This window comes from Heterocephalus glaber, unplaced genomic scaffold (genome assembly GCF_053883595.1).
Source record: "Heterocephalus glaber isolate CG9 unplaced genomic scaffold, H.glaber_assembly_v1.0 deba00001481, whole genome shotgun sequence".
NCBI lineage: Eukaryota > Metazoa > Chordata > Mammalia > Rodentia > Bathyergidae > Heterocephalus > Heterocephalus glaber.
This window is the reverse complement of record NW_028258317.1, coordinates 13242594-13269036: the sequence shown is the minus strand read 5'-3', so window position 1 is coordinate 13269036 and position 26443 is coordinate 13242594. Positions and strand designations below refer to the sequence as shown.

General features: G+C 44.7%; 1 protein-coding gene across 1 annotated transcript; it reads left to right on the top strand.

The window, feature by feature from the left end:
• The first annotated feature begins 545 nt into the window (after positions 1-545).
• Positions 546-25051, top strand: Nans (N-acetylneuraminate synthase). Its single transcript, XM_004864951.3, has 6 exons — positions 546-766; positions 5949-6164; positions 18083-18182; positions 19903-20057; positions 22912-23178; positions 24816-25051. The coding sequence occupies exons 1-6, from the start codon at positions 635-637 to the stop codon at positions 25023-25025; spliced, it is 1080 nt and encodes a 359-aa protein (XP_004865008.1). The 5' UTR covers positions 546-634; the 3' UTR covers positions 25026-25051.
• Positions 25052-26443: the final 1392 nt, after the last annotated feature.

Genomic DNA, 26443 nt, shown 5'->3' with positions numbered 1-26443 from the left:
TCCAGCTCTGCTCTGGCTTTCTGGGTGGCTTTGGTAAAGACACCAGGACTTCTTGAGCCTGTTGCCTCCTATATAATATGGAAGGGCTACCAATTTACTGAAAATTTACTACACCAAGTACTGTGACCAAGGGTTTCTATACAGCACCTCACGGTTCCATACCATTTTTCCTGTTTCAGATAAAAAAGAAAATAACGCTCAGAAGCAGCGTATTCATGATCAAGAGTTGACTGGGATTCTAACTCTAGAACCCCTGTGGTTTCCATTACACCGTAGGGAGCGCTGTCCCCACGCCCTCAGGAGCTGTGCGTAGGATAAACCAGCGGAGGGGTCCCCGCCTACTCCAGCGAAACTCTGCGAGGACCACGCCTCACTGACTGCGACTTGCCCTGCGCGGAAGTGGGCGAGGCCTCGGGACCAGGAGGCCCCGCCCCACCGCCGGGCCCCGAAGGCTCCGCCCCCGCTCCCGATTGGCTATCGGGAGAGAGGCGGGCCCCGGGGATTGGCTGCGTGGCGTCCACGGGCTGACGTGGCGGGGCGGTGTGCGGACCCGCCGGGCCGAGTGCTGGACTGACCCTGGGTGCAGCGGCGGTACTGAGGTGGACCGCAAGGCGCGGGAGCGAGAGCCGTCGCGATGCCGCTAGAACTGGAGTTGTGTCCGGGGCGCTGGGTGGGCGGGAAGCACCCATGCTTCATCATTGCCGAAATCGGCCAGAACCACCAGGGCGACCTGGAAGTAGCCAAACGCTTGATCCGCACCGCCAAGGTGAGGGGCGAGCTCCCGGGGAGAGGGGCGCGGCCGCGGGGAGCCCGGGACGCCTTCTCCTCTCCATGCCTTGCAGCCTGCCTGTTCTCCGGGCTCTCCATTTGCGTTTTCTAGGTCTTCTGAAGCCCTCTTCCTCACCCCACCACCTCCCTTCTGACTTGTCTGAGATTCACCAGTCGCCTCTTGATCTCTTTCCCCTTCTGGTGCCAGAACAATTTTTCCAAATCACAGATCTTAGTCCTGCCTTCCATCTTCGTAGATCTCAATGCCCAGGCCCCTTCCTGCCTATCGTATTTCATCTCTGACATCCTCCCACGACACTGAGTTCCAGGAATTACAGTCCTGGGAAGTTGCTGTGGTCCCTCTACCTGCCACAACCTCCTGGTTTAATCTCGGTGAGCCTCAGTTTTCTCATTTGAAACCTCATCTTGATAGATGATAGTTGTGACTCCAGCCCCTAGCCTGCTTTAGAAATAGCTCACGCCACCTTTCCCTTCTTCAGTGCTGTTCTCCTGATTTCCTGTCATTTATGATTAAGTTTTATCTTACTCTTCTTTCAGGACTGCTTTTACGGAAGCCTGATCACTGAATCATAAAAGTACTTTATAAAAGTAACAATTTTGGAATTCTTTTTCAGATACTGAATTAAGCGCTTTAAATGTTAATTCCTGCAGCAACCCAAAGTCAGAAATGCTGTTGATTTCATTTTTAAGGCTCAGAAAGTATAGCAGCTTGTTCAAGAGTAAATAATGACTTTTTAAAAATATTTGTTCTAGCCACATGGCTCCATGCTTTATATTCTAACATTGTTTTCTTTTTTAAATGTTTATTTATTATTTTATTTATTTTATTTTTGGTACTGGAAATGGAACTCAGGGCCTAGCACTTGCCAGGCAGGCACTGTGCTGTTGAGCTACATCCCTGTAACATTGCTTTCAAGGGGGAAATTGCTGCTTTTAATTTACAGGAGCAGCTTGTTTTTCCAAGGTGTGACTTCTTTGCCTGCTGAAGTAAAAATGCTTAAAATAGTGAAACCATGGACACAAAATTAATAGTTTCTCTCAGACTTTCCCTCTTTTAATTTTAGGAACTAGTTTTCCAGCGGGAAGAGAAAGAGGAGATTGAAGTTGTATCACAGTGGAAGGAGCTCTGACTGGACTTAGAGTTAGGGCACCAATGGAGTTAGCTGGCTAATCTTGGGCTGGTGACTTTTTTTCTCAAGGCCTTAGTTTTCTTCACAGTGTGTGCACGCTTGCGCATGCGTGTGCTTGTTGTTTTAAAGTTTAAAGAATAGAATTGCTTGAAAATCTTGTATTTCAGAATTTATTTTTGATTTTGCTGCCATTTGTAGATGGAGTCACATTTGCAAGTTTAGTTACCCAGCCAGGCAATGTAGTGCACGCCTGTAATCCCAGCATTCCGGAGGCTGAGGCAGGAGCATTGCTGTGAGTTTGAGGCCAGACTAGGTTACATAGTGAGTTCAAGGCCAGCCTGTCTCAAAAAAAAAAAAAAAAAAAAAGTTTAGTTACTCAGAGTGTATTATACACAAGCTGGTTTACTCATACAATGAATCTGTTTGCAATATTAAAAGTAGATTTTATTCAGTTATTTTTATTGTAGTAAAATATATTGTATAACAGTATATAAATATAATTAGAAACTTACTCTTTGAACATACTTCCAGCTTTCACATTTTGATGTAAATAGAGTGTCACTCCCTTGTTCCTCATGGAGTACTGAAGCTTGGTTTTGCCAGTAGAAAGGCAGTAAAACCTTGAACAAAGAAACTGTCAGCATTACAGTATGCAACTTAATTATATTTTATTTTCATTTTGTGGTGCTGGAATCAGACCCAGTACCTTGCATATAGACTCAGCAAGTGTTCTATCACTGAACTACAGCCCCAGTCCCAGCATTGTGGTAAAACAATGACAGTAACTGTGTTTTTGGAAGCTAGAGTTCACCATGGCACTGAACAGATAATCACTCATTTTTAGACAAGTTTGAAAAAGACAAGGAAGAGCCTGCTTTCTCCCCATACAACTACTGTTATGCAGAATGCAATGGAACTTGCCTGAGTTCTTATCAGCGGTTTCTGCTATTTCATTTTGGTCATCCAACTATTAGGGGCAGGTTTGCCCAGATGGAGAAAAGCTTTTTAGCTTATGCAAGGTACATCTACTTCCGGAGGTGGAATTGAGAAGCAAAGGAGCCAGAGCCACGTTCTGTATGAAGCTTTCTTGTCCTCTTGCTCAGGGCCTGGCACAACAGGAACCCAGGTCATAGTCATGGGCCAGGGCACACATGTCTTGCAGCCTTTAAGAATGGGATCTGTGAGCTGGAGATTTAGCTCAGTGGTTCCACCACCTGCCTTGCAAGTGTAAGGTCCTGAGTTAGATCCCTGGTACCAAAAAAAAAAAAAAAAGAATGGGGTCTGCCAGACAATGGGTGATTGATCAAGTCACTTTGGGCCTTGAGGTCTGTATCCAGATAATGAAAAGTCTGTGGCCAAGGCCAGTTGTAGTCCTGATGTTTTTTTGAAAGTCCTGGCTGTGCCATCTTGTGATTTTTCCAAGAGTGAGAGTAGGACTCTCAGCATCTATGTTTCTGGACCCAAGAGTTTTTCAACAGCGTGAATACCTTCATGTTTACAAAAATGGCAGGGAGGCCAGGCATGGTGGCACATTCCTGTAATCTCAGCACTTGGAGGCTGAGGCAGGAGGATTCCTATGAGTTCAAGACCAGCCTGGGCTATATAGTGAGATAAAGCCTCGCCTGAACTACGTTTGGAGACCTGTCTCAAAAACAATCAAAAATGGCAGTGAGATAAGACTTTAGAGAGTTTTACCTAATCTTTTGGTACTGGGGATCAAACTCAGGACCTTGCACCTTTAAGGCAGGTGCGGTGCCGCTGAGCTAAATCCCCAGCCTCTTTACCTAATCTTTCTGTTGAGGAATTTATGGAAAGAGTCCAGGGAGACTGGAGGCATATTTGCAGTGAATTGCAGCTTTGTTTTTGTATGGGGATCGAACTCAGGACCTTGTGCTTGTGAGGCAGGCAGTGGCACCACTGAGCTAAATCCCCAGCCCGAATTGCAGCTTTTTGCAGTCAGACAGTCCAGCTGTTATACTGTGCCTTCTACTCAGTATAGATCACCTAAGCTGAGGCATTTTTCAGGTTTGCCTGCTCACCCCTCAACCTATTCAAACAAATTATCATGCAGAAGATCTAAAGTGCAGGACAGTAGCAGAGTAGCTGTTGTTGAGAGAAGAGGTAGGAGCCTTGTCCCTTTTCTCCCAGGCCCTGTAGGGGTTTCTCAGAATGATTTCATGACCTGGGGCTATCCCTGATTGCTCTTTGTACTAGTGCAGATGGAGAAACTGAGTCCAGAGGTAGGACTTGTCTAAGAGTTAGGGTCAAAGTTAAGCCGGAATCTGATTTTCTTTTCTAAGTCCTTTTCTTTCAATACTTCATTCTTTTTATTCTTTTCTTTTCTTTCATTTTACTCTCTTCTCTTGAATTTGTTATAAAACCTAAAATCTTCCTTAATTCTTTGATTTCTTTCTTTAATACTACAATGCAAAACAATGAAAAAAAAAAAAACCCAAAGTTCTTTTTGCACTTAAAGAGGAAAAATTGGGAGGGACCTCCCATTTTCAAACTTTTCTTCCTTCCAGACTTTTTTTTTTTTTTTTGGTAGGGGGATCAAACTCAGGCCCTCACGCTTATGAGGCAGGTGGCGGCACCACTGAGCTAAATCCCCAGCCCTCCAGACTTTTTTTTTCCAGCAAATAACTCTTTATTAAAACATAAAAGGATTTGTTAGCATGGAATATAGTATTAATGGTTCTGAATCCATAGGTGTACACACCCATGGTGTGTACTAATAGGAATGCATATAATTCCTTGTGAGGGAATTGTGATTCTAACTCCAAAATCTAATAAAAGATTAACATTATACATTGAATATTTTAAATATAGCAAAATAACAAATTGATCGTATAATTTACCCATAATGAAAGAATACTTCAGTATGACAATGTTAATGTATCAGTAGGCTAAAAAATTTATCAATAAAAATTTCACGAGGGCCGGGGATTTAGCTCAGTGGTTCTGCCGCCTGCCTCACAAGCACAAGGACCTGAGTTTGATCCCTCGTACCCACCCCCCAAAATTCACAAGCTGGGTATGGTGGTGCATGACTAATCCCAGCAGTGGGGAGGCTGAGGCAGGTGGATTGCTATGAGTTCGAGGACAGCCTGGGCTACATAGTGAGTTCAAGGCCAGCCTGGATTACATGGCGAGACCTTGTCTCAACTCTTGCCCCCCAAAAATGAAAACATAAAAATTTCACCTAAGTCATGCTTAATGGACCATATTTTTAATACCAGCATTTAAGAGGCTGAGGCAGGAGGATTTTGAGTTCAAGGTCAGCTCAGACTACAGAGTAAGACCCTGTCACAAAAAGTGAATAGGGGCCAGGGATTTAGCTCAGTGGTTCTGCTGCCTGCCTCGAAAGCACAAGGTCCCGAGTTCAGTCCCCACTACTGAAAAAAAAAAAAAGTAAATGAATAATCACTAACAGTTCAATAATAGGGGAATTTTAACATCTTTCCTAACAAAATACTTTTAAAGATAGAATAATTTGTTTTATAAATAGCCGTACCACTCAAAACCAATAAAGAATGGCCGATTAAAAAGGAAAAAATTAACTGTTCAAAGATATAAAAACTCATATAATATTTCTATAATCCAGCAAAGACCATTATGAAATCACAAATAATATCAGATATTTTTCAAAACAACAAATTTACATGAAGGCAAAATGTTAGCCACCTCACACTAGCAGCAAAAAACTTCTTCCAAATAACCATCCTCTCCTCATTTGTCAGCTACATTCTTTGAGTTTTAGAAGATGTGAATAAATGGAAATGTACAAATTAGACTTGGATCACCTAATAAACACTGTATCATTATAGCAAACACATAGGCTTAACACAATTCCAGACATTAAAAACCTCATGGAGTGTAAATATTTCCAGATTTTTCTTGTGCCCCATGCTTTCCTTTGGGGTCTGTCGGTCCATACTGTCTTTAAAGATAATGATGTCATAGCAGTCACCTCCACATTTCTGCTGCCCAAGAACCCACAACTGACAGGCGTCCTACTGTGTGTTGCAGGAGTGTGGAGCTGACTGTGCCAAGTTCCAGAAGAGTGAGCTAGAATTCAAGTTTAATCGGAAAGCCCTGGAGAGACCCTACACTTCAAAGCATTCCTGGGGGAAGACGTATGGGGAACATAAGCGGCACCTGGAATTCAGCCACGAGCAGTACAAGGAGCTGCAGCAATACGCCCAGGAAGTTGGCATCTTCTTCACTGCCTCTGGCATGGATGAGGTGAGCACTCTGTCACTCTGTCATTTGCCACCGTAGCACACTGGGCACAGCAGGCAGCTTGATAACTTTTGGCTTAGAGCCGGTTCCAGCCCCTACTCACTTTTTTCTGTGCCCAACTAAGTAGGAAGCCAACAAACGCTGAGGCCCAGGGCAGTTTACGCACTGAGTTGTATCTAGGAGTAGGGCAGCCACGCTGGACCACCAGCACCCCTCAAGCTCGTGGGGCAGATCCCCCGAGTGGGAAGTGGTCTGGATTAGGAGCTAGGACGCCTTGCTGAGCAGCACTCAATAGCTTGGGTCGGGTGGCATTGGCATCGTTCAGAAGAGAGTGGCTCATGGTCAGGGGTGGTTTCTGGCTTGGCCGCACTGACATCCTGCAAGAGTCCAGCCTGTGCCAGGTGCCATCTGCACTGTGACTTCCTCCTTATAATCCCTTCATGTGCTCTCTCCTCCAAATGTGAAACACTGTAGCTATACAGTATTTGAACAGTACAGAAAGTTTAGAAAACAGGAGAGGGAAAAACTGTTTTATAATCCCTATATACAAGCTCTTTTGATTGATTTCCACCTAAAGTTTTTTATATATGTTTTATTGCCCGGTTGCCACACTTGCCTAGCTTGTAACATTTCATTTCATGTATGCTTTTTCCAGTTAATATAGTACAAGATTTAGCCGGGTGCGGTGGTGTACCCCTGTGATCCCAGCACTCGGGAGGGTGAGGCAGGAGGTTCACTGCAAGTTCAAGGCCAAGCTGGGCAACATAGTTCAAAGCCAGCCTGAACTACATAGCAAGACCCTGTCTCAAAAAACAATCAAAAAGCCCAAGATTTTACCCCATTTTATGTATTTTTTTTTTTTCTTTCCTTTTGAGATAGAATCTCACTGTGTAATCTAGGCTAGCCTTAAACTTGCTAGGTAGCCCAGGTTGGCTCTGAACTCACAATCCTCCTGCCTTAGCCTCTTGAGTTAATAGGTATGGGACCCGGGGCCTTTGCACTAAGCTATATCCCCAGTCCTCTTTTTATTTATTTATTTTTCTCTATTTTGAAACAGGGTCTTGCTAAATTGCCCAGGCTGGGCTTGAACCTGCAATCTTCCTGCCTCACCTTCCCAGAGTACTCAGATTTCAAGCATGGGGCACCATGCCCAGCCTATGTAATATTTGTTTTGGAGGGTGTACTATTGTAGGGAACGGGGAAGGGGACATTACCAGGACCTCTGCTGTAGTCCTGGCCTGTGAGCCACCACAGCACAAGGCGAATTCAAGAACAGACAGAAAGGAGACTTAGAGTGGAGAAGCTGAGTCTTGGGTCCTGGTCAGTGCTGCTGATGGGGGCAAAGACAAAGGCCCCCAGGCACATCTAGCATTTATTGAATGCAACTGTGGGAGGGAATGGGGGCAGGGTGTGCTTTGAAGGCATCTAGTGAAATACTGCGAACACCTGGCATGATGGCGCCAGGCAGGGCTGTCAGGGAGTAAGCACTGCTTATCTTGCTTGGATAGAACAAACCCGGTACAAGGTCTGGGTGCAGTTAACACGCAACCCATTGGGTCAGTGAGAAGCCATAATTCAAGGGAAAGGGTTTTAATTGGGGTCATGCTGACCTCAGCTGCACGTAGCTCAGCAGAGCCCTGCCACTTCACAGACCAGGGTCTAGGTTTCCATGGCAGCCATTGAGGGAGGGGCTATATTTGCCCAGTCCACCCCCTGACGTGCCCATTTGAGACACAGAGAGCTTCGGTCTGGCTCCTGATATAATATAGCTGAATTATAGAAGGCAAGAAGCACATGCCACTCATAGCCCACTAGTACTGGGCAGGGATGTCTCCTACATACTATAACACACCTCTTTATACTCTGATTTTGGACATGAAGTTCACTTTTTAATTTTTTGTGCTAATAAATACTGCTTGGGTGAGCATCTTGGGTCCTCCTGGGCTGTTTCCATAGGACAACTTTCCAGAAATGGATATTAGGTGAAACCTAAGAACATTTTATGGCTCTCAAAATACTTTCTCATTTCTTTTGGCCAGCTAGATTGTCTGAAGCAGAACTCTGCCTCTTTGTACCATTTTTTCTCCCCCAAAGTAAGATTATAAATCAGAAACACACATGCAGCCCAGGCATTGGTAGTTTAAAAGAGGAAGGAAGGTAGAGAACCCTGGCCTCTAAGAAGCTTGGCATTTTCAGGCTTCAGCTCTGCAGACCTCATTCATTCTTCAGCTCACAGTATTTATAAGCATGACATTTTTCAGATAGAGTTGTGCATTTAACTATCATATTCTGTGCTTTTGCAGTACGTGATAGAATTTATAGCACATCTTCACCTACAGTAGTATGTTTTATCCCTGTTCTGTAGATGAAGAAATAGAGGCTCAGAGGAGCTAGGAAATTTATCCAGTGCCACACAGCTAGGAAACAGGTGTTGAAGGCAGCAGCTCTGATGCCTCCTGGGGTGTGCTTGTCACATCCCTTGGCTGCCGCCACCTGGCATCAGTCCAGCCCCTAGAGCCTGAGTCACACAGTGAATGTCTGGAAGCTCCAGAGAGTCTGAGCTTTTCTCTGTTCTTCACGACCCCTGATGTTGGCTGGAGAGTCTCCAGGCCCAGCACCTGCCTTGGCAGGAAGGCGTTAGACTCTTTAGGAAACCTGCCTATTCCTTAGACATACTGCTGTCCTTCGGCCAACTCCTGCCCTGCAGGCTGAGGTGGAGGCCTCGCCCTGCATCCAGGTACAAATCTGAGAGCTGGGCTTGCTCCAGTTCAGTTTGAACTGGTGACGCAAGAGTCTTCATTTAGCAGAGTATGGGCAAGAGAATCAGACAGCTCCAGTGAGACATTTCAGGGATGCTACTATGTTAATCCTTCAGAGAGTACAACAGTCTGGGAGAGTTTCTGAGATTCTGTCTGGTGTCCTCTAAAGAAATAGGACTGTTTTTCAACAGATAAATCACTCCGGTTGAATACTGTTCTTTCAAGTTGCTGGTCACTTGGAGGGCAGCAGGATGGATCAGGCTTCTCAGCTTAGGAGCCAGGAACCCTGGAAGTGGGGATTTTCCTCATCCCAGTTTAAAAAGTATTTCCTTAGGGAATTCTTCTCTGTACCCCTGCTTGGCTAGGGTTCCTCCCTCCCAATAAGTTCTCATGGTGCTCTGTACTTCTGTGATTACTATAACTATTGCTTCTCTCTGCTAGACCAGGCTCCACCCAACATGTCCGGTGCATGACACCGGTGCTCAGGAATTACTTGTTGAATGAGTGAGCCAACCGAAAGAGGATCAGTGGCTTTCATCAGGTCCTTAAAGGATGTGCAAGCCAAAAAAGGTTTTAGAGAAAAAAACATGAGCTTTGGAATCCAAAAGGCTTGGGTATTGTTTCTGGTTTTACTATTAACTATCTGAATGATGAGAATAAGCCTTTTTGGCGTTTGCATGTTTTGTACCCATTTCTAGGCTAAGTACTGTATTTTCAATCTACAGACTCATTTACTCCTCATAACAACCCCTTGAGGTAAGACAGTTGTTATCCCCATTTTACAGGTGAAGAAAATAAAGCACAGGGAGGCTGTCAGTAGCTAGTAACAGGAGATACTCTGTTCCAACCCAGGTAATGCCTAGGTAATGCCAGCCCTCCTGACCACAGGGTTTTTGCATCTCTGGGCCTGTTTCCTCATTTGTTTTTGCATCTCTGGGCCAGGTGGTGGATTGAAAAAGCCCAGCACATAGGCCTGTCTTCTGCACAGGTGGGATCATTTGTGTAAGGTGCTCTGCTCAAGATAGGACCAGATCTGTTGTGTTGTGTTCACCCCGAACCCACCTTCTGGCATAGTGTAGGCTGTATTGCGTGCATGTGCCATTTGTTTTCATAACATCCTAGTTCTTTTGGTTTCAGGTGATTTAGGCTTGCACTTTAGGAGCTGCTGTAGGAACTCAGTCTCTCAGAGATAATCAAAACCTTGTCCTTAGAGGTAAGTTTGAGCTCAAGAATCTAATTGTGCCAAATGTGAATAGGCTTACAGTTCTTGGTTCAAACTTTTGATGTGAATTTAGTATCACAAAGTATGGAAAAAGATTCTTTTTTTGTTTGTCTTTTCTTTTGCATTGCTGGGGATTGAACCCATGGTCTTGTGTGTGCTGGGCAACAGCTCTGCCATGGAACTACATCCCCAGACTGAGACAGATTTTTTTTTTAAAATGGAAAAAAAATTTTTCAGGGCCTATAAGTCACCTCTGGAGAAGAATCCAGAAAAAGAATGCAAACATCTTTTGGGTTCCTAGATTATCTTTGGAATAAGCATACACCCTTTCTTCCAGTAATTACTTGGAAAAGTGTTTTCATTTGGAGGACTAGGCCTAATCTTTGTTAAAAATAATCAGTCTCCGTAGTTGACTCATCCCTCTTTCCACCATGTAGCTGCTTGCCCAGGACATAGTTTTCTCCAAACCTGACCATACTAAGGCAAAATGGAAGAAATGTTAGTTGAGAATTTCACTGGAGTGACGATTAAAAACAACAAACCAGAATAATAAGACATACATGACAGTGGTTCCCAGAGTGTGGTGTAGGAACCCATGGGGAAGTCGTGAAACATTTCAGGAGATCCACAAGATCAAAACTGTTTCCATGGTGACACTAAAGGATATTTGCCTTTTTTACTGTCATTCTCTCCTAAGTGTATAGTGGAGTTTTTGAGACCTGTCATGACATTGTTCTGCCAGTGGACGATGAAAACTGTATTGTTTGTGTGTATGTGGCTTTTTTCTTTTAACAGTTTTATTGACATACTATACAGATCACCCAATTAAAGTATGCAGCTTAGTGAGGTTTTGTATACTTACAGAGTCATGCAACCATTACTACAACCAATATTGGAACATTTTAAAATCACTCCAAAACAAAAGCTGTCCATTAGCAAGCAGCACCTCCCAACTCCCCAATTCTCCCAGCCCTAGGCAACCACTATTTTGTGTCTCTATAAATTTCCCTATTCTGGACATTGCATATAAATAGAGTCATGCAGTATGTCCTCTGAGTCTGACATAACTCCATGTAGAATCATGTTTTTAAGGTTCACTGATGTTGTACTACTTCCTTTTTATGGCCAAATAATATTCAGTTTTTTTGATATACCATTTACCCACTTATCCGTAGGTAGAGATTTGGGTTATTTCTACTTTTTGGCTATTATGAATAATGCTGTTGTGAACATTCATTAATTAAACAGGGGCCCCCAGCCATGGGGCAAAGCTTCATCTATACTTACAGCTACTTCCCATAGATTGAATTACTACTTGTGCTCCCCCTCCTGTCAGGTCAGTGGCAGGGTTAGGTCTCACTGTGTAGTTCAGGCTGGCTTTGAACTCATGGTGATCCTCCTGCCTCAGCCTCCTGAGTGTTGGGATTACAGGCGTGCGCCACCACAGCTGAAGGTAGGGTTAGATTCTTATAGGAGTTCCAAACCTACTGTGAACTGCACATGCAAGGGATCTGGGTTGTATGCTCCTTACAAGACTAATCCTGAAACCACCTTTCCCACCCTGTCTATGGAAAACTTGTCTCCTGCCAAACCAGTTCTTGGATGCTGCTGCTTCAAAGCACAAATGTTTGCTTAAATTTTCTTTTATTTGGATTTTTTTGGAAACAGAGTCTCACTATGTAGTTCAGGCTGGGCTTGAACTCACTATGTAGCCCAGCCTGGCCTTGAACTCGTGGCAGTCTTCCTTCCTCAGCCTCCCATGTGCTGGGATTACAGGTATGTGCCATTGTGTTGGCTAAACAGCTTTAATTTTCATGATGTGTAATTGTTTTGTCTATTTTCATGATTTAAAAATTTTTGTTTTAAATCAGTATGATATAATTGCACAGCCATTACTATAGCTAATATAAAAAGTGGTGATGATGCCAAATGGTAACCAGGATGTAGAGAAAATGTATCACCCATTCACTGCTGATGAGGATGTAGGATGGTCCGGTCACTCTAGAAAAGAGTATGGCAATTTCTTTCTTTTAAGAACAGCTTTATTGAGACATAGCTCACATACTACACAAGTCACCCCACTTACAGTGGTAGTTTATTCTAAAACTAGACATGTGCTTATCTGATGACCCACCAGTTTTCATTTGGTAGTATCCCTAAAGAAACTTTGGTTCACACAAAAACCTGTACAAGCTGGGCATGGTGGTACATGCCTGTAAATCCAGCACCCAAGAGGCTGAGGCAGGAGGATTATGAGTTTGAGACTAGTGTGAGCTATATAGCGAGTTCAGGACCAGCCTGGATACGGAGTGAAACTTTGTCCCACTACTGCCTAAAAACAAAAACACAGACATGAGTACCCCTAACACATGTATTTGTAGTAGCTCAAAACTGGAAGAAGCCAAATGTTCTTTGGCAGATGAACAGTTAAACAAACTGGAATGAGAAGAGGAACAGCACTGCGTGGAGTATGAATGACTTTTGTCCTGTATCTGGAAGTGGAAACAGGGTGAGAGCAGTTTATTCTGGCCTTTCTTCTACCACACAGATGAGGTTAAAAAAGGACTGGAAATATCATCACAGACTATCCTTCTGGGTGGCTGGTTTCTGAAGATTCTTGTCTTCCAAGAGTGAAATTTATTACATGTATAGTGGCCTGCCCTATCTGTACTTTCCAGTAATAGCCGGTTCTTCTTCTTCATCAGATTGATGTCAAAATTATTTATAAAGAGGGCTTAAACCTTTTTATTGCAAGTGTATTCAGCAGTTCTGCAATTATAAATATGTATTTTAAAGAACCCTGTGGTATATCTATACCACAGAATACTACTCAGCAATGAAAAGGAATGAAGTATTGATACAGGTAACAGCTTGGATACATCTCAGAGATATGCTGAGTTCAAAGGCCAATTTCAAAAGGTTGCATACCACATAATTCCGTTTGTATCCTTCTTGAAATAACATCATTATGCAGATGTAGACCAGAAGAGAAATTCTCAAAGGTTAGTAGGGGAACAGGTGTGGTTATAAGGGCTAACACAAGGGGTCTTTGCAGCGGTGGCACCTCCTATATCTTGCTGTGGTGATGGTCACATGAGGCTTTGGTGGTGGCAGAATTGCATGGAGTTAAATACAGTCACACACAAGTGACTTCCATGTAAACCTGGTGAAATCTGAGTAAGACTAGTAGTCTCCATCAGTGTTGATCACCAACCTATGGTATTACACCATAGTTTTACATTATATCCCCAGTGGGAGAAAGGCACATAGTATCTCTGCTCATTTCTCACAGAACCTTATGAGTCTACAGTTATCTTTAAAAAAATCTTAAAAAAAGATATTTCCTCAGATTTTTGTTTATAGTTTTGATATTAGGATTTGAACCCAGAGCCTCATGGTATGTTAGGCAAATGTTCTACCTCTGAGCTGCATCCCTAACTCTTTAAAAAAATTATTTTTTTTTTTAAAAATTATTCAGATGGCGTCTCACTAAGTTGTGTAGGCAGGCCTTGAACTTGCAATCCTCCTGCTGCAGCCTCCTGAGTAACTAGGACTATAGGTGTGGGCCACCAAGCCTAGCTGAAATTCCTGATTTAATTTCTGATTAGATAGGTAGATAGAATCCATCTAAACAACAGGCTTTAGAGTTCTCAGTAATTTTTTTCCCAGTAATTTAGAGTGCTGGGGATCAAATCCAAAGCTCCACACTTGCTAGGTGAGTGATCTTCCACTTAGCCACCCCCCCAGCCCCTCAGTAATCTTTGACTGTAAAATCTAGACGGTGGGATACCGGTTGAGTGTTGTGGTGCCCATCTCTGTCGAGTGGTGTGTACCCTGCCGGTATTGCACAGGCTGCTGCCGCATGGTACTCGGCCTTGCTGTTTGGTACACATCCAGTCCTGTGGTGCACACTTCTGCTGGGTGGCTCACAGCTGGACTCTGGTCCTGCGGCTAAGTGGGTTTCTCTGGGATCAGATCCTGAATTGGAAAATGGCTCTCCCTGTCATTCCTGGTGTTCTCTGAGGTGTTTTACTACCTTTCTGTTCGACCTACCTGTGCCTGTTTCTTCATCTGTAAATGGGGTTCGTAGCAGTTGGGAGGATTAAGTGTGATCATTGACATAAAGCACATCACACAGCCAGGACACAGCAAATGTGAGTTACAGTGAGGAAAAGCAATTCAGGTTAAGGGTCAGGACCTGTGGGAGCTTGCCTTGCCCCTGCCCCTAACTCTCAGTGTGTCCTTGGCCAGCCCCTTCTCCCTTGGTCTCTATTTCCTTTTCTTTGTGTAAATAAGCTGTTGTCTGAGGCATAGAACCAAAGAAGATGTCACCATGATGATGTGCATCTGGAATGAGCACTTTCCTGCCTTGGCCTACCCGTTTAGGCCCCAAGCTCTGGTCTGACTGCCAGAAGAAGAGCGCCTCCTCACGGTTGTGGCTGCTGAGGAAAAGGCACTTCTCTAGACTGTTCCTTCCCTGTGGTGTTGCTTGAGGACCAGAAGCAGTTGGGGGATGGAGAGGAGTCGGGGAGTTTGGTTGGGGCCACCTCTGCCTGTACTCCTTTCTTGGTTTCCTTTCCCTCCACTCCCTAGGAAGCCCTCTGTCTGGAGTTTGGGATCCCTGCTCTGGAGCGCTCTGAGCTCAGGTCCGGGTGCTGACACTTTCTGTGTGGCCTGGGCCCCTTGACCAACCTCGTGGAGCCACATTGGCCCCAGGGAACAGAAGGTTCCTGTCCCTGTGGGCTGCAGGAGCCTGTGGGAGCCAGGACAGGGCCAATCTGCCTTCTCCCAGTGATTGCTGGCCTGTTACTTAGGACCCTTTTCGGTTTCCTGCTTCGTCCCACTGGGCAGAGAACCTCTTTGTCCTTGATCCCCTTTGTTCCCAGCTGGTCTGGCTCACCTGGGGCCCAGGCAGGAAGAGGAAAATGCTCTCCCCTCCCCATCCCCCTCCGTGTTTCTCTGTGTGTGTGTGTGTGTGTGTGTGTGTGTGTGTGTGTGTGTGTCTATCTCTCTCTCTGTCTCTCTCTCTCTCTCTCTCATACTGGAGATTGAACTTGGGCTTTCACACTAAGCTACATCCCCAGCCCACCTTGGTAAGTTGCCCAGGCTGGGCTCAAACTTGAAGTCCTCCTGCCTCAGCCTCCTGGAGGGCTGGGATTACAGGGTGCATTACTGACTGGAAAATGCATTCTTAAGAGCCTTTATTAAAGAGTTGACTAGCTTTGCCTGGCAGGTGTCCTTGCTGAGCCAGCCTTTCCTGTCCAGCAGGCTGTTGGTCCCTTGTTCCTTGTTCCGTGTTTACTGAGCAAATGGTTTCCGTTGTTTACCCACCCTGGCTTCCTTATAGACAGTAGGCATTTGGTGAGTGCTGCTTTTCCCCACTCTGTGTGCCATCCTAGAGTGTTCTTTGTTTGCTAAGGAAAGGTTAAGGTGGGGCAGGATTTTATTAAGATCAAAAAACTACCAGGACATCTGGCCACAAGGTGCACAGAAGCACATGGAACTCAGCTGAAATAAGCAGAAGGTCTTTCAAGTAAATGGACAGTTCTATCTAGGAGCAGAGGGAAGCCAAGGCTTTATTGGTGCCCTGAAGAGGTGCTTCCTTCATGCACAGTGGATGTCCTAGCTCAGTGGTGGTGAACCTATGGCACATGTGCCGCAGCCGGCTGTTTGTATTATTGGAAACTCTGAAAGGTTTGCCATCACTGTTGTCCTTCCCTCTGCAGGACCTTTCTGTCCTCTTCTTCTCCCTCCCTGGCCACCCAGCAGCAGGTGGCATGGTGCCGTAGTGCACTCTGTATGGGCCACCTTTTTCTACAGTGCCCTCTTCTCCCCAGCTCATCACTGGGCTTCTTTTCTTCTCCAGCAGGGCCCAGAAACAGGAGAGTGGGAGGGGCTTTAGAAACACCGCTCTGTGCTCCTTTCCTTCCTTAGACCTGTGGTTCCTGAAGTTTCTCAGTGCACAGAGCCAGAAGGGGGTTCTTTGGGCACATATTATTGACTCTGGTTAATTAACTGAACTGAGTGAGTGTTACAGTCTCCTGAGCCAAACAGGTTTGGCAGATGTTGGCTTGAGTCAGACAGGTTGATTAGCTGGGACCCTTTGCAGAGTTGTGGCACTGTGGCATTTGCCCCAAACCAATCTGTTGGTTTCTGCACACTGAACACAGCTGAGTGCTGGAGGAGAGTCTTATGTGACTAAGTTCCTTCCAGACAGACCCCAAAACCTCTGTGCCATGGGATGAGAGGAAGGGAGAAGTCCTGAGGTTGCCTGGGAACATTGTGCCCTAGATGGACTCCACAGCACGGGGGGCAGGCTAGGGAAAACCAAAGAGGCCATGAAAGGAAGGGGCCACTGACCTGTGACAACCTGAGAGGCCCTAGGTGCACAGCCATAGGAGTGAAGGCTAAGATCTAAATGACTAAAGTGGGCATCCTTTGCAGAGTGTGAGGAACCAGAAGTGGCAGTTTTCTAAATGGCCACGAGGTGGCGGTGGTTTCCCCAGGAGGACTGCAAAACCAGGCAGGAATTTGCCCTTTTTTATCATTTGAAAATTATAGAATTCATGCACATTTCACAATCTCTGTAGGTAAACTTTGGCCAAATGTTTTTTCTGCATTTACCCTCTTCCTTACCTCTGCTTGCTCCGTCCCTCTCCTGAGTGGGCTTATCCATCTTTACATGTCCTGGAGAGTTATTGGCCCACCATTTGAACATTATCTGGAAGAAAACTTAGTCTAGGGGTTTCCATCTGTACATGGAAAACACTCACTTCGTCTGCCTGATAGGGTCAGAAGGCTGGGAAGATTAAACTTTGTTCAGTCAGTGTGTTAAAAGTGGTTTATTTTTCAGTTTCATTTTTGGAGGCCTGGTTAACAGTGTGACACATAAACAGAAGGAGAGAGTGAGAAAGAAAATGGTGGAAGGGTAAGAATGCCTGGGAGATTGATGTACACATTAATAAAGTGTTAGAAGCACTGGCCTAGCTCATCAGATCCTAACTTACTTAGGAATTTCAGGCAGTATTTTATGATGGAACTTAGATATTTGAAACCATTTTGAGATTTGATCTTCTAATTTCAATTTAAAAAGACCCCAAAATTGGAGGTGGTAGGTGTTTTTATTACTTTGTGGTGATGGTAACATGTGTGTACATGTGTCCAGACTCACCAGATTTTGACATTACGTGCAGCTTTTGGCATACCAATTATACCTCAATCAAGCTGGACAAAGGTCTTAATTTAAAAGTAGTTGTGTTGAGTTTTTGTTATTGAAAAGCCACCTGAGATTTCACTATTGTCACTGATCCGCTGATCCTCCAGCAAGCACTGGCCTGCATTTCCCCCTTGCTTGGCGCTTCCTGATGAATCCCAGGTAAGGGTGCCAAGGAACCTAGGCAGGCAGCCCTAAGCCTTGCTCTTGCATCACAAGAAGGTGACTGAGGCTTGCTTTCTGTCTGGTGGGCCCTGTTAGCCGTGGATCACTGTGTCAACACTGGGCCACCAAATACTCCATTTCCCCCTTTGGGCAAGGATGGAAGTGACCTCTTTTCCTGGCTGTTTGGTCCTGAGTGAAAGGTCAAGCCTTGGAGGGCTGCCTGGTTTTCTGCCTCCAGATTAAGTTATGATGCTTTCACATTTGTTCACTGGTCCTGGGGAGGAAGAGTCAGTCCACCAAGATGATTCCTCTCCAATTCTTGGAGCCCACTCAGACCAGCACTAAATGTGTGTTGAACCAGTGGTGGTGTCTAGGAGTGAATGGTGCAGTTTGAAATGAGAGGTCTGAGAACACATCTTCCCCACTTCCAAGCTGTTGCATCTTCCCCACTGGGCAAGAGGAAGGACCTTCTCTACTCATGTCACCTCTCCACTTAGACCTCTACCACAAGGACAGTGCTTTTCAACAGCAGTGAACAAGAACTCCCTCTTTGATATTGTAGATGGCGGTTGAGTTTCTGCATGAACTGAATGTTCCATTTTTCAAAGTTGGATCTGGGGACACTAACAATTTCCCTTATCTGGAAAAGACAGCCAAAAAAGGTAAGTGTCTCATTTTTGGCATCAAACCCAAGGGAGTTCAAATCTTCATATTTTATGCTATTAGTGGTAGCCCACTTGGAGGTTAATTTTTTTTTGAGACAGAGTCTCACTGTGTAGTCCAGGGTGGTCTTGAACTCACTCTGTAGGCCAGGCTGGCTTTGAACTCACAGCCATCCTCCTGCCTCAGCCTCACAAGTGATGGAATTATAGGTGTGCACCACCAGGCCTGGCTGAGGTAGATCTTATGAAGACAAACTTTAGAAACCTCTTTTCCATCAGCCTACACTCCCACTTTTTAATGTTCTAACTTGCAAGAAGTTAAGATATGATGGTTTTATAAGAAACTTTTTAAACTAAAAAATGTAAAGCTAATTTTATAGAGGTTGAGGTAGAATGGTGGTAATCAGAGGCTGAGGAGAGTGGAGGAGGGATTATGGGAAGAGATTGGTTAACTGGTACTAAGTTATGGTTAGAGAAATTAGATCCAGTATTCTTTTGCACAGTAGGATGATTACACTTAACCATACTGTATTATTTATTCCAAAAAAGCTAGAAGAAAGGATTTTGAATGTTTTCACCACAATGAAATGATATCTGAGGTGACAGATATGTTTACCCTGATTTAAACATTGTATAGTATATACATGTATCAGAACATCACATGGTACTCCATAAATATACAATTTTTATTTTTTGTTTTTTGTACCAGGGATTGAACTCAGGACATTATGCTTGCAAGGCAGGTGCAGTGCCACTGAGCTAAATCCCTGGCCCAAATATGTACAATTTTTATGTGTCAATGAAAAAAGAAAGTTCTTTTTAATTGATAAGAAATTAAGAGGTTGGCACATACCTGTAATCCCAGCACTCTGAGGCTGAGGCAGAAGAATTGCAAATTGAATACCAGCCTGGGCAACTTAGTGACTTAATGAGACCTTGTCTCAAAATAAAAAATTTAAAAAGTGCTCAATGTGAAGGGGCTAAGTTCAGTCTCCTCTACTAAGAAAAAAAAAAAAGAAAAGAAAAAATGTCTTAGAGGAAACTCTGATTTGAAAAATATTCTGTGGGTATATCCTATCTATTGGCGGTAGGCCATCATTTGTAAAATGACTTTATGACATGAACCATCTCACATGAACTTCCTGACAACCCCAGGATGGAAGCAGGTCCTCTTACTAGATGCTTTATACCTATTTCATAGGTGAGACATCTGGGACTCAGAGAAGGGTGTGCTCCACCCAGACACAGCTAGAAGTGGCAGCTTTGGGCCTCCAGCTCAGCCAGGCTCCTGACTAGGAGTCAGTGCTCACCCTGCCTTACTACAGGTCGATCCCCCTTCTCCAGACTGCTTGGGACTAGATTCCAGATTTGAGAGCATCTCGGATTTTCACATTAGGGATGTTCAACTTGTACCATACTGTGCAACCTCTTGATCTGCTGAGGTGCTCCTCTTCCCCCTTAGAAATGTGAAATTCCTGTCTCCTAAATTCAGTTCACTTTGCTGAAGATGGATGTTGGGGCAGAGGGTGGTCTGCCCTTCCTGGGGTCGAGGACAGGATCTCACCACACTCGAACTCATACTCGGCTCTTTTCTCCCACAGTGGCAGGCAGTGTCTCAAGAGGTGTTTGTAGGTGTAGTTGAATGATGAGACCAGCAGCTGGGATGTGTTTGAGGGAGAGGCTGAAAACCCCAAATTAAAGACAGTGCTGGGTCCTTCAGGTCGGCCAATGGTGATCTCCAGTGGGATGCAGTCGATGGACACCATGAAGCAAGTCTACCAGATCGTGAAGCCCCTGAACCCCAACTTCTGCTTCCTCCAGTGCACCAGCGCATACCCACTCCAGCCCGAGGATGTCAACCTGCGGGTCATCTTGGTGAGCATGCGGGAGGGCGTCATCTCATCGGGCCACAACACAGTGGCTTTTATTGTTCTGTTCACCTTGGGGAAGATAATGGGATTGATTGACTGATTGATTGATTGATTTGGTGGTGCTGCTGAGGATTGGATCCAGGGCCTCACATGTACTAGGCAAGGGCTGTCCTGCTGAGGAGCACCCCCTCACCCCCCACCTCCGCCCTAGCCTTTTTTGTCTCCACAATTCTAGTCAACCATAGTTTGTAATTTAGTTTGACATAGTTTGTAATTTAAACATCCTTTGACAGTCCTGCTGTTACAGTCTATTTAGAACCGAGGGGTTGAGGAAGCACATCCATTCCTAAGAAGGTAACAATAAAGTAAATTTTCTTAAGACCGGTCTTAGTTTCTCCCATTATAAAATGTAAAGTGTAGTCTTCATAGTTTTCTTTGTATACATTTCCTTTACCTATGTGTACTGGCCATTAGAGGTCCCTCTTCTTTTGTAGAGGGTCCCTTATGTCTTTTGTAGGATATTGTCTATTTTTTAAATTGTGGTAAAATACACATGCCATTTACCCTTTTAAGCACTTGTAGTTGAATAGATCAGTGACAGTAAGTTCATCCACATTGTTGAGCAGCCAGTTACCCTGCCCTCTCCAGAGCTTTGTTATCATCCCAGACTGAAACTCTACTGACTCCGCATTTCTCCTTTCCCTCAACTATGACAGCCAACACTTTACTTACCGTCTCTTTTAGTTTGACTACTCTAGGGACTTTGTATAAGTGGAATTATACAGCATTTGTCCTTCTGTGCCTACCTTTTTTTGCTTGGTCTTCAGAGTTTAACCATGTTGCAGCAATGTGTCAATTTTCTTTTTCAGCCTTTTTTTTTAATTTTGAGAAAGGATCTTGCTAAGTCACTAAATTGCCCAGGCTGGGCTCAAACTTTCAATCCTCTTGTCTCAGCTTCCAAAGAATGCTGGGATTACAGGCATATGCTATCACACCCAGCTATTTCATTCCTTTTAAAAGCTGAATAATATTTCAGTGTGCATATCTATTACATTTTGTTTATCCATTCATCTGTCATTGGAAATTTGGGTTGTTTTTACCATTTAGCTACTACAAAAAATGTTGCTGTGAACCTTGGTGTACAGATACCTATCTTTTTTCTTATTAGTTGTAAGAGACCTTGAAACTCTGGCCTTTTCTGCTTTGCTGTTTGCTAGCCCAGTTATTTGTTAATTCTGAACACCTGATAGTCAAACTGCTTGTACTGACAGCCTTGAGGGAGCTTTCTCACTCCCAGAATTTTGCCTACTCTAGCTTAACCATTTTTCATTATGGATACACACCCATAAGGCTAGCACTTGGGAGACTGAGGCAGGAGGATCACCCCCAAGTTCAAAGCCATCCTGGGCTACATAGTGAGTTCAAGGCTAGTCTGAACTGCATAGTAAGACCCTGTCTCAAAAAATAAAACAAAACAAAACTGGTTGTAAGTCCAAAGAGTGGTTAAACAGGTAGATCATTAAACAATAATGTCTGTATAGTATTTGACACTCTGTTCTTATTTTTTTCCATGGTAATAATAAGCTTTTCTACGTGTTGCTATACAGTCTTCATATTTAACTTAAAATTCACCCTTTTCAGAATTGACACTGCCATCTCTACATAAATTTTCTTTCTTTCCATTCCTAATTGTTTTTCCTCCTCTTCTAGCCACGCCCTTGGCATGACTAAAGAAATGATGCCATTTAAAAAACTTAAACATACTCTTTTCTTAACTATGAAATATATTGAATAGAAGAAAAGAAAATACATTGGATAGAAAGTGAACTACCCCATAACCTCATCCCACAGAGATTACCATAATTAACAATATAGTGTACGTGACTCCAGATATTCTCCTTGATTTTCTTTCTCAGTATGTTATAAATATCCTTTCCCTTCCATGCCCAGACAGGTGCCACTATTTCCTCCCTCTTGATGCCACTTGGGAGTTGTTTTGCCAGCCCATCCATTGGGCCCACCCACCCAGCTGACCACTATGAATTCCCTGACCTAGCATCCTACAGCCCATTGCACACCCGTGAGCCTGGTTCACCAGGCCTTTGCCATGCAACTGTCCTGATCTTTCATTAAACCCCACCCGAGTCTTACTATTGTACTCAAGCTTTCTGGTCACCCTCACTGACAAGACTCACCCATCTTGGAATGTCTTTTGTTGCATTCAGTGAATTATAGATAACTGATTAATTAATTATTCAGTATTTCTACTAATGGATTGTTTTGAAATTGGGCTGTATATATAATTGATGATGATATTTGTGCATACAGCACACTTGCTTTTAGCAGCACAGACTAATTAAATGTGACAGATGCTTTTTGAGCCTAGGCATTTGGTTTTAGTTACATTCTTATTCCTGGTCGTTTGTGTAGGGCAAAGTATTCATAAAATGCATTCTTTTTTTTTTTGGCACCAGGGATTGAACTTGGGACCTTGCGCTTGCGAGACAAGCGGTGGCACCACTGAGCTAAATCTCCGGCCCATAAAATGCATTCTTTTTTTTTTTAGGTACCGGGGATTGAACTTGGGACCTTGCGCTTGCAAGGCAGGCGCCAGAACCACTGAGTTAAATCCCCAGCCCTAAAATGCATTCTTAGTGATGACAGTAAGCATTATTTTGGAGCATTCACAACAATCCTAGACAGGTAATACTGTTTTTTCCAGGAAAGAGAGACTCAGAGCCCCCACATGTCACCTATGGTTGTGCAGCTAGTGAGTGGCTCACCCTAGATTTACCTGACTCCAGAGAGTATGCGTAAAGTACCACGAGTAACATTGTTTTCCTTTTTCTATGTTAAAGGAATACCAGAAGCTCTTTCCTGACATTCCCATAGGGTACTCAGGACATGAAACTGGCACAGCAATATCTGTGGCCGCAGTGGCTTTGGGGGCCAAAGTGTTGGAACGTCACATAACTTTGGACAAGACCTGGAAGGGCAGCGACCACTCGGCCTCACTGGAGCCTGGAGAACTGGCTGAGCTGGTGCGGTCTGTGCGGCTCGTGGAGAGGGCGCTGGGCTCTCCAACCAAGCAGATGCTGCCCTCTGAGGTGGCCTGCAATGAGAAGGTGGGCGCTCTCTATCTCTGCTCAGTTCTGCTGTCCTGAGGGGCACACAGCACACTTGCCTGAGAGGAGGGGTCAGCACTAGCCCCTCTGAGTGAGGGAAAATGTGTTACCAAAGTGGAGCTTTGGTCATTTGTCCGGCCACCTTGTATCATGTTAGTCTCCCATTAAGTCTCTGAAGCCCGTGGCCCCAGTAATCTTAGTCTCTACGAGGTGTGGAGGGCTGAGGGCCTGGGATGAGCCAAGCCTGGCCTGCGGTGGAGTAGGGAAGCTCAGGGACACCAGGAGAAGAGTCTGTGGCACTGGTAGCGGGGAGGCACTGTGTGAGTGGTGGCTGTCATCACAGGGCTGGTGGGCGATGACACAGATATTCCATGGGCCATGTCGGCCTTCAGACACGTGGGATGTTGAGGCTGAGACCCACTGCCCGGCACACTCACCTAGGCTTCTTGGAAGGTGTGGCCTGGACCTTCCTGTCCCCAAATCACAGAACCAGGTGTCCCGGATCTGCTGTAGGCTGCCTGGGTTGGGGCAAAGGTCAAACCCCAGGCTTGGGAATGTGGTCATCTTTTATTCTAGTGGGGCCTGCCTGCTGCAGCCCCCAAATGACAGGTACAGATATCCTGGGAAAATCATAGTAAAAAGAATACAACTTCCAGAAGAAAAGGGGAAAAAATTGTACTAAAAACTGGAAAGAGTTATAGCAGTTGAGTTTGCAGTCTAGCTATGTAAACACAGGTGCATGATTTGATAATCATCAGTTAGCAGACAGTTTTTTCTAACACTAAATTCCAAGCAGAATTGATTGCTTGGGCTCTTATATGGAGAATGTAGACTGAGGTAACAGATGACTAGTTTCAAAGCATTTATGGGGAGGCAGAAACACTGGTAGTGAGTTTCAGTGGCCTTCATTCTCCTCACTTGCCTGTCCTGCCTGCCTCATCTTAGAGGTACCTTTTCCTGTCATCTGAACAGTCACCTTTACTGACTTGTGAACCCTCCACAGTTCTGTTTCACCAAACAAAGTGGCAGTGAGGTTTGTGTTCCTTGAGTGCAGCAGATCAGTAGTCAGGGCCCTCATCCTCTAGGTCAGTGGCAAACCTATGGCACATGTGCCACAGCCAGCTATTTGTATCATTGAGAGCTCTAAAAGGTTCACCATCACTGCTTTAGGTTCTCATCCTGGCTGTTTGGGTCCTTGGCCAAGTCGCCCTCTACGGGCTTTAATTTCCCCATGTTTACAGTGAGATGTTGAATTAGATGTAGACAGAAGTAGTAGTTTTCCTATACTGAGAGCATTGTAGATTTCAGGTTTGTCACGTATTATCTCTAATCTGTGAAGTCATCTGACAGAGTACAGGCATTATATTTCCGGTCTTATAGTGAAACCAAAACACCTTATGCCAAGGTGCCAGGGATTGAACCTGGCTGTCTGGCTCCATAGCCTGACCCCTTTCCTGTATAATCCACTGTGCAGGCCCCTCCTGGAGTCTGTGAAGTCACCCCACACTGACAGAGTCCCTGCCTGTGAGAGATGCTGTTCTCGGCAGAGACTGTAGAGACAACAGAGTCCCTACTTTTACCAGGACCTCCAGTGGGAAGCAGTGTACAGTGACACTGAGTGTTCCTCTTGTCCACAGCTGGGCAAGTCTGTGGTGGCCAAAGTGAAAATTCCAGAAGGCACTGTTCTAACACTGGACATGCTCACTGTGAAGGTCAGTGAGCCTAAAGGCTATCCTCCTGAAGACATCTTTAATCTAGTGGGCAAGAAGATCCTGGTCACTGTTGAAGAAGATGACACCATCTTAGAAGAATTAGTAGAAAATCACGGCAAAAAAATCAAGTCTTAAAATAAAGTGCCATTCTCTCAATCTCAGTCATCTTGCTGGTACTGTCTGATGTGTTGGGTCAGGTGGGATGGGAGTGGGCAGTTGCTGGGTACCTGGCTTTCACCCACTGTACCTCTGCACACAGCAGCCAGTTCAGGGTCAGGCCTGTGTCCAGTCCATTGGAAAGGAAAAGAGCACATGAAGCAGTCTCTGCTTCCAGTTGGCCGGCCCAGAGTGGAGGGGTACTCAAAGGCCAGTCTTTGTCCCGCAGCTTCTGTGTGGCCACAGAAGGGGTGAGAGCTGGCTGTGTGCATCCTCTCCTTGGAGCCTTTGTTCTCACTCTGCAAAGCCAAACCCGTGAATGACCCGTGGTCTCACTTCCTCACACCTCTAGCTGTCTCTCCTCTACTTTCCCTACCTCCCTGCCCTTGGCTGTGTGTCCAGCAGTGTGGCATAGTGGTCAGTCGGCATTACAGAAAGGATTGGTTAGAAGATCTTGTGGGTAGAGGAATACTGAAAGAACTTCTGTCCCAGAGCAGATGAGACTGGCATGACTCCATCAAATTCTGAGGCCTACTGTGTGAGCACCACACTAAGGAGTAGGACACAGGCCAGTCTGTTCCTCAGAGAAGTGCCCCTCAGTCAGGGTAGGGGTACAGCAAACTGCAGAGTGGTGAGCTAGTTAGCACTGTTAGAAGATGGTATGTGCAATAGGGGGGAAACAGATCAGTGTAAAGGGTATGGGCAGTGTGGGGCTCGAAGCCTGCAGATGTACATCAGAATGTTGCTGAAATCAACCCTTCCATAAGCAACAGAACATGAAATCACATAAAATTACAAACCCAGCTAACAAAATTCAGTGTTTTAGTTTCTTGAACAAGCATCGTGTACCTTTTCCAGAGATTCAATGTCATCTCTCCCTTGGTGCTTTTGAATCTATACTAAGACCAATCTTTTTTTTTTTTTTTTTTTTTTTTTTTTTGGTACCAGGGATCGAACTAGGGTCTTTCTGCTTGTAAGGCAGGCGGTGGAACCATTGAGCTAAATCCCCAGCCCAGAGACCAATCATTTTTTAAAATGCGTTTTCAGATTCTTTATCTTTGTTTATATTTATTTGACCTTGTTTACTGTGTAACTCTTCTTTGCTCCAAGTATATGGGGCTCTCTTCAAATGAATTAGCCTTCCAAAGTTTCTTTACTTGTGAGCCTAGGGCCTGTCTCTCCTGTGGATCCCAACACAACATCTGGAGAGGCATGCATCTATGGGGTAGTGGGGGGGGGGGCACCCTGGGTTGTACCTATGTAAGAGAAACAGTAAATTTGTGTTCTATGAACAGGAACGTGATATTATCAGTTTCTGACTGGACTCCCTACCCTTCGTTTTTCCCTATAAGCAGGTGTTGTATAAACAATGTTTCTCATTTAGTGGCCTTTCTTTA

Coding starts and splice junctions, on each gene's coding strand:
- Nans (XM_004864951.3), top strand. CDS start 635: ATGCCGCTAGAACTGGAGTTGTGTCCGGGGCGCTGGGTGGGCGGGAAG. Junction 18,183..19,902: donor GGAAAAGACAGCCAAAAAAG/GTAAGTGTCTCA, acceptor TGGGTCCTTCAG/GTCGGCCAATGGTGATCTCC. Junction 23,179..24,815: donor AGGTGGCCTGCAATGAGAAG/GTGGGCGCTCTC, acceptor TCTTGTCCACAG/CTGGGCAAGTCTGTGGTGGC.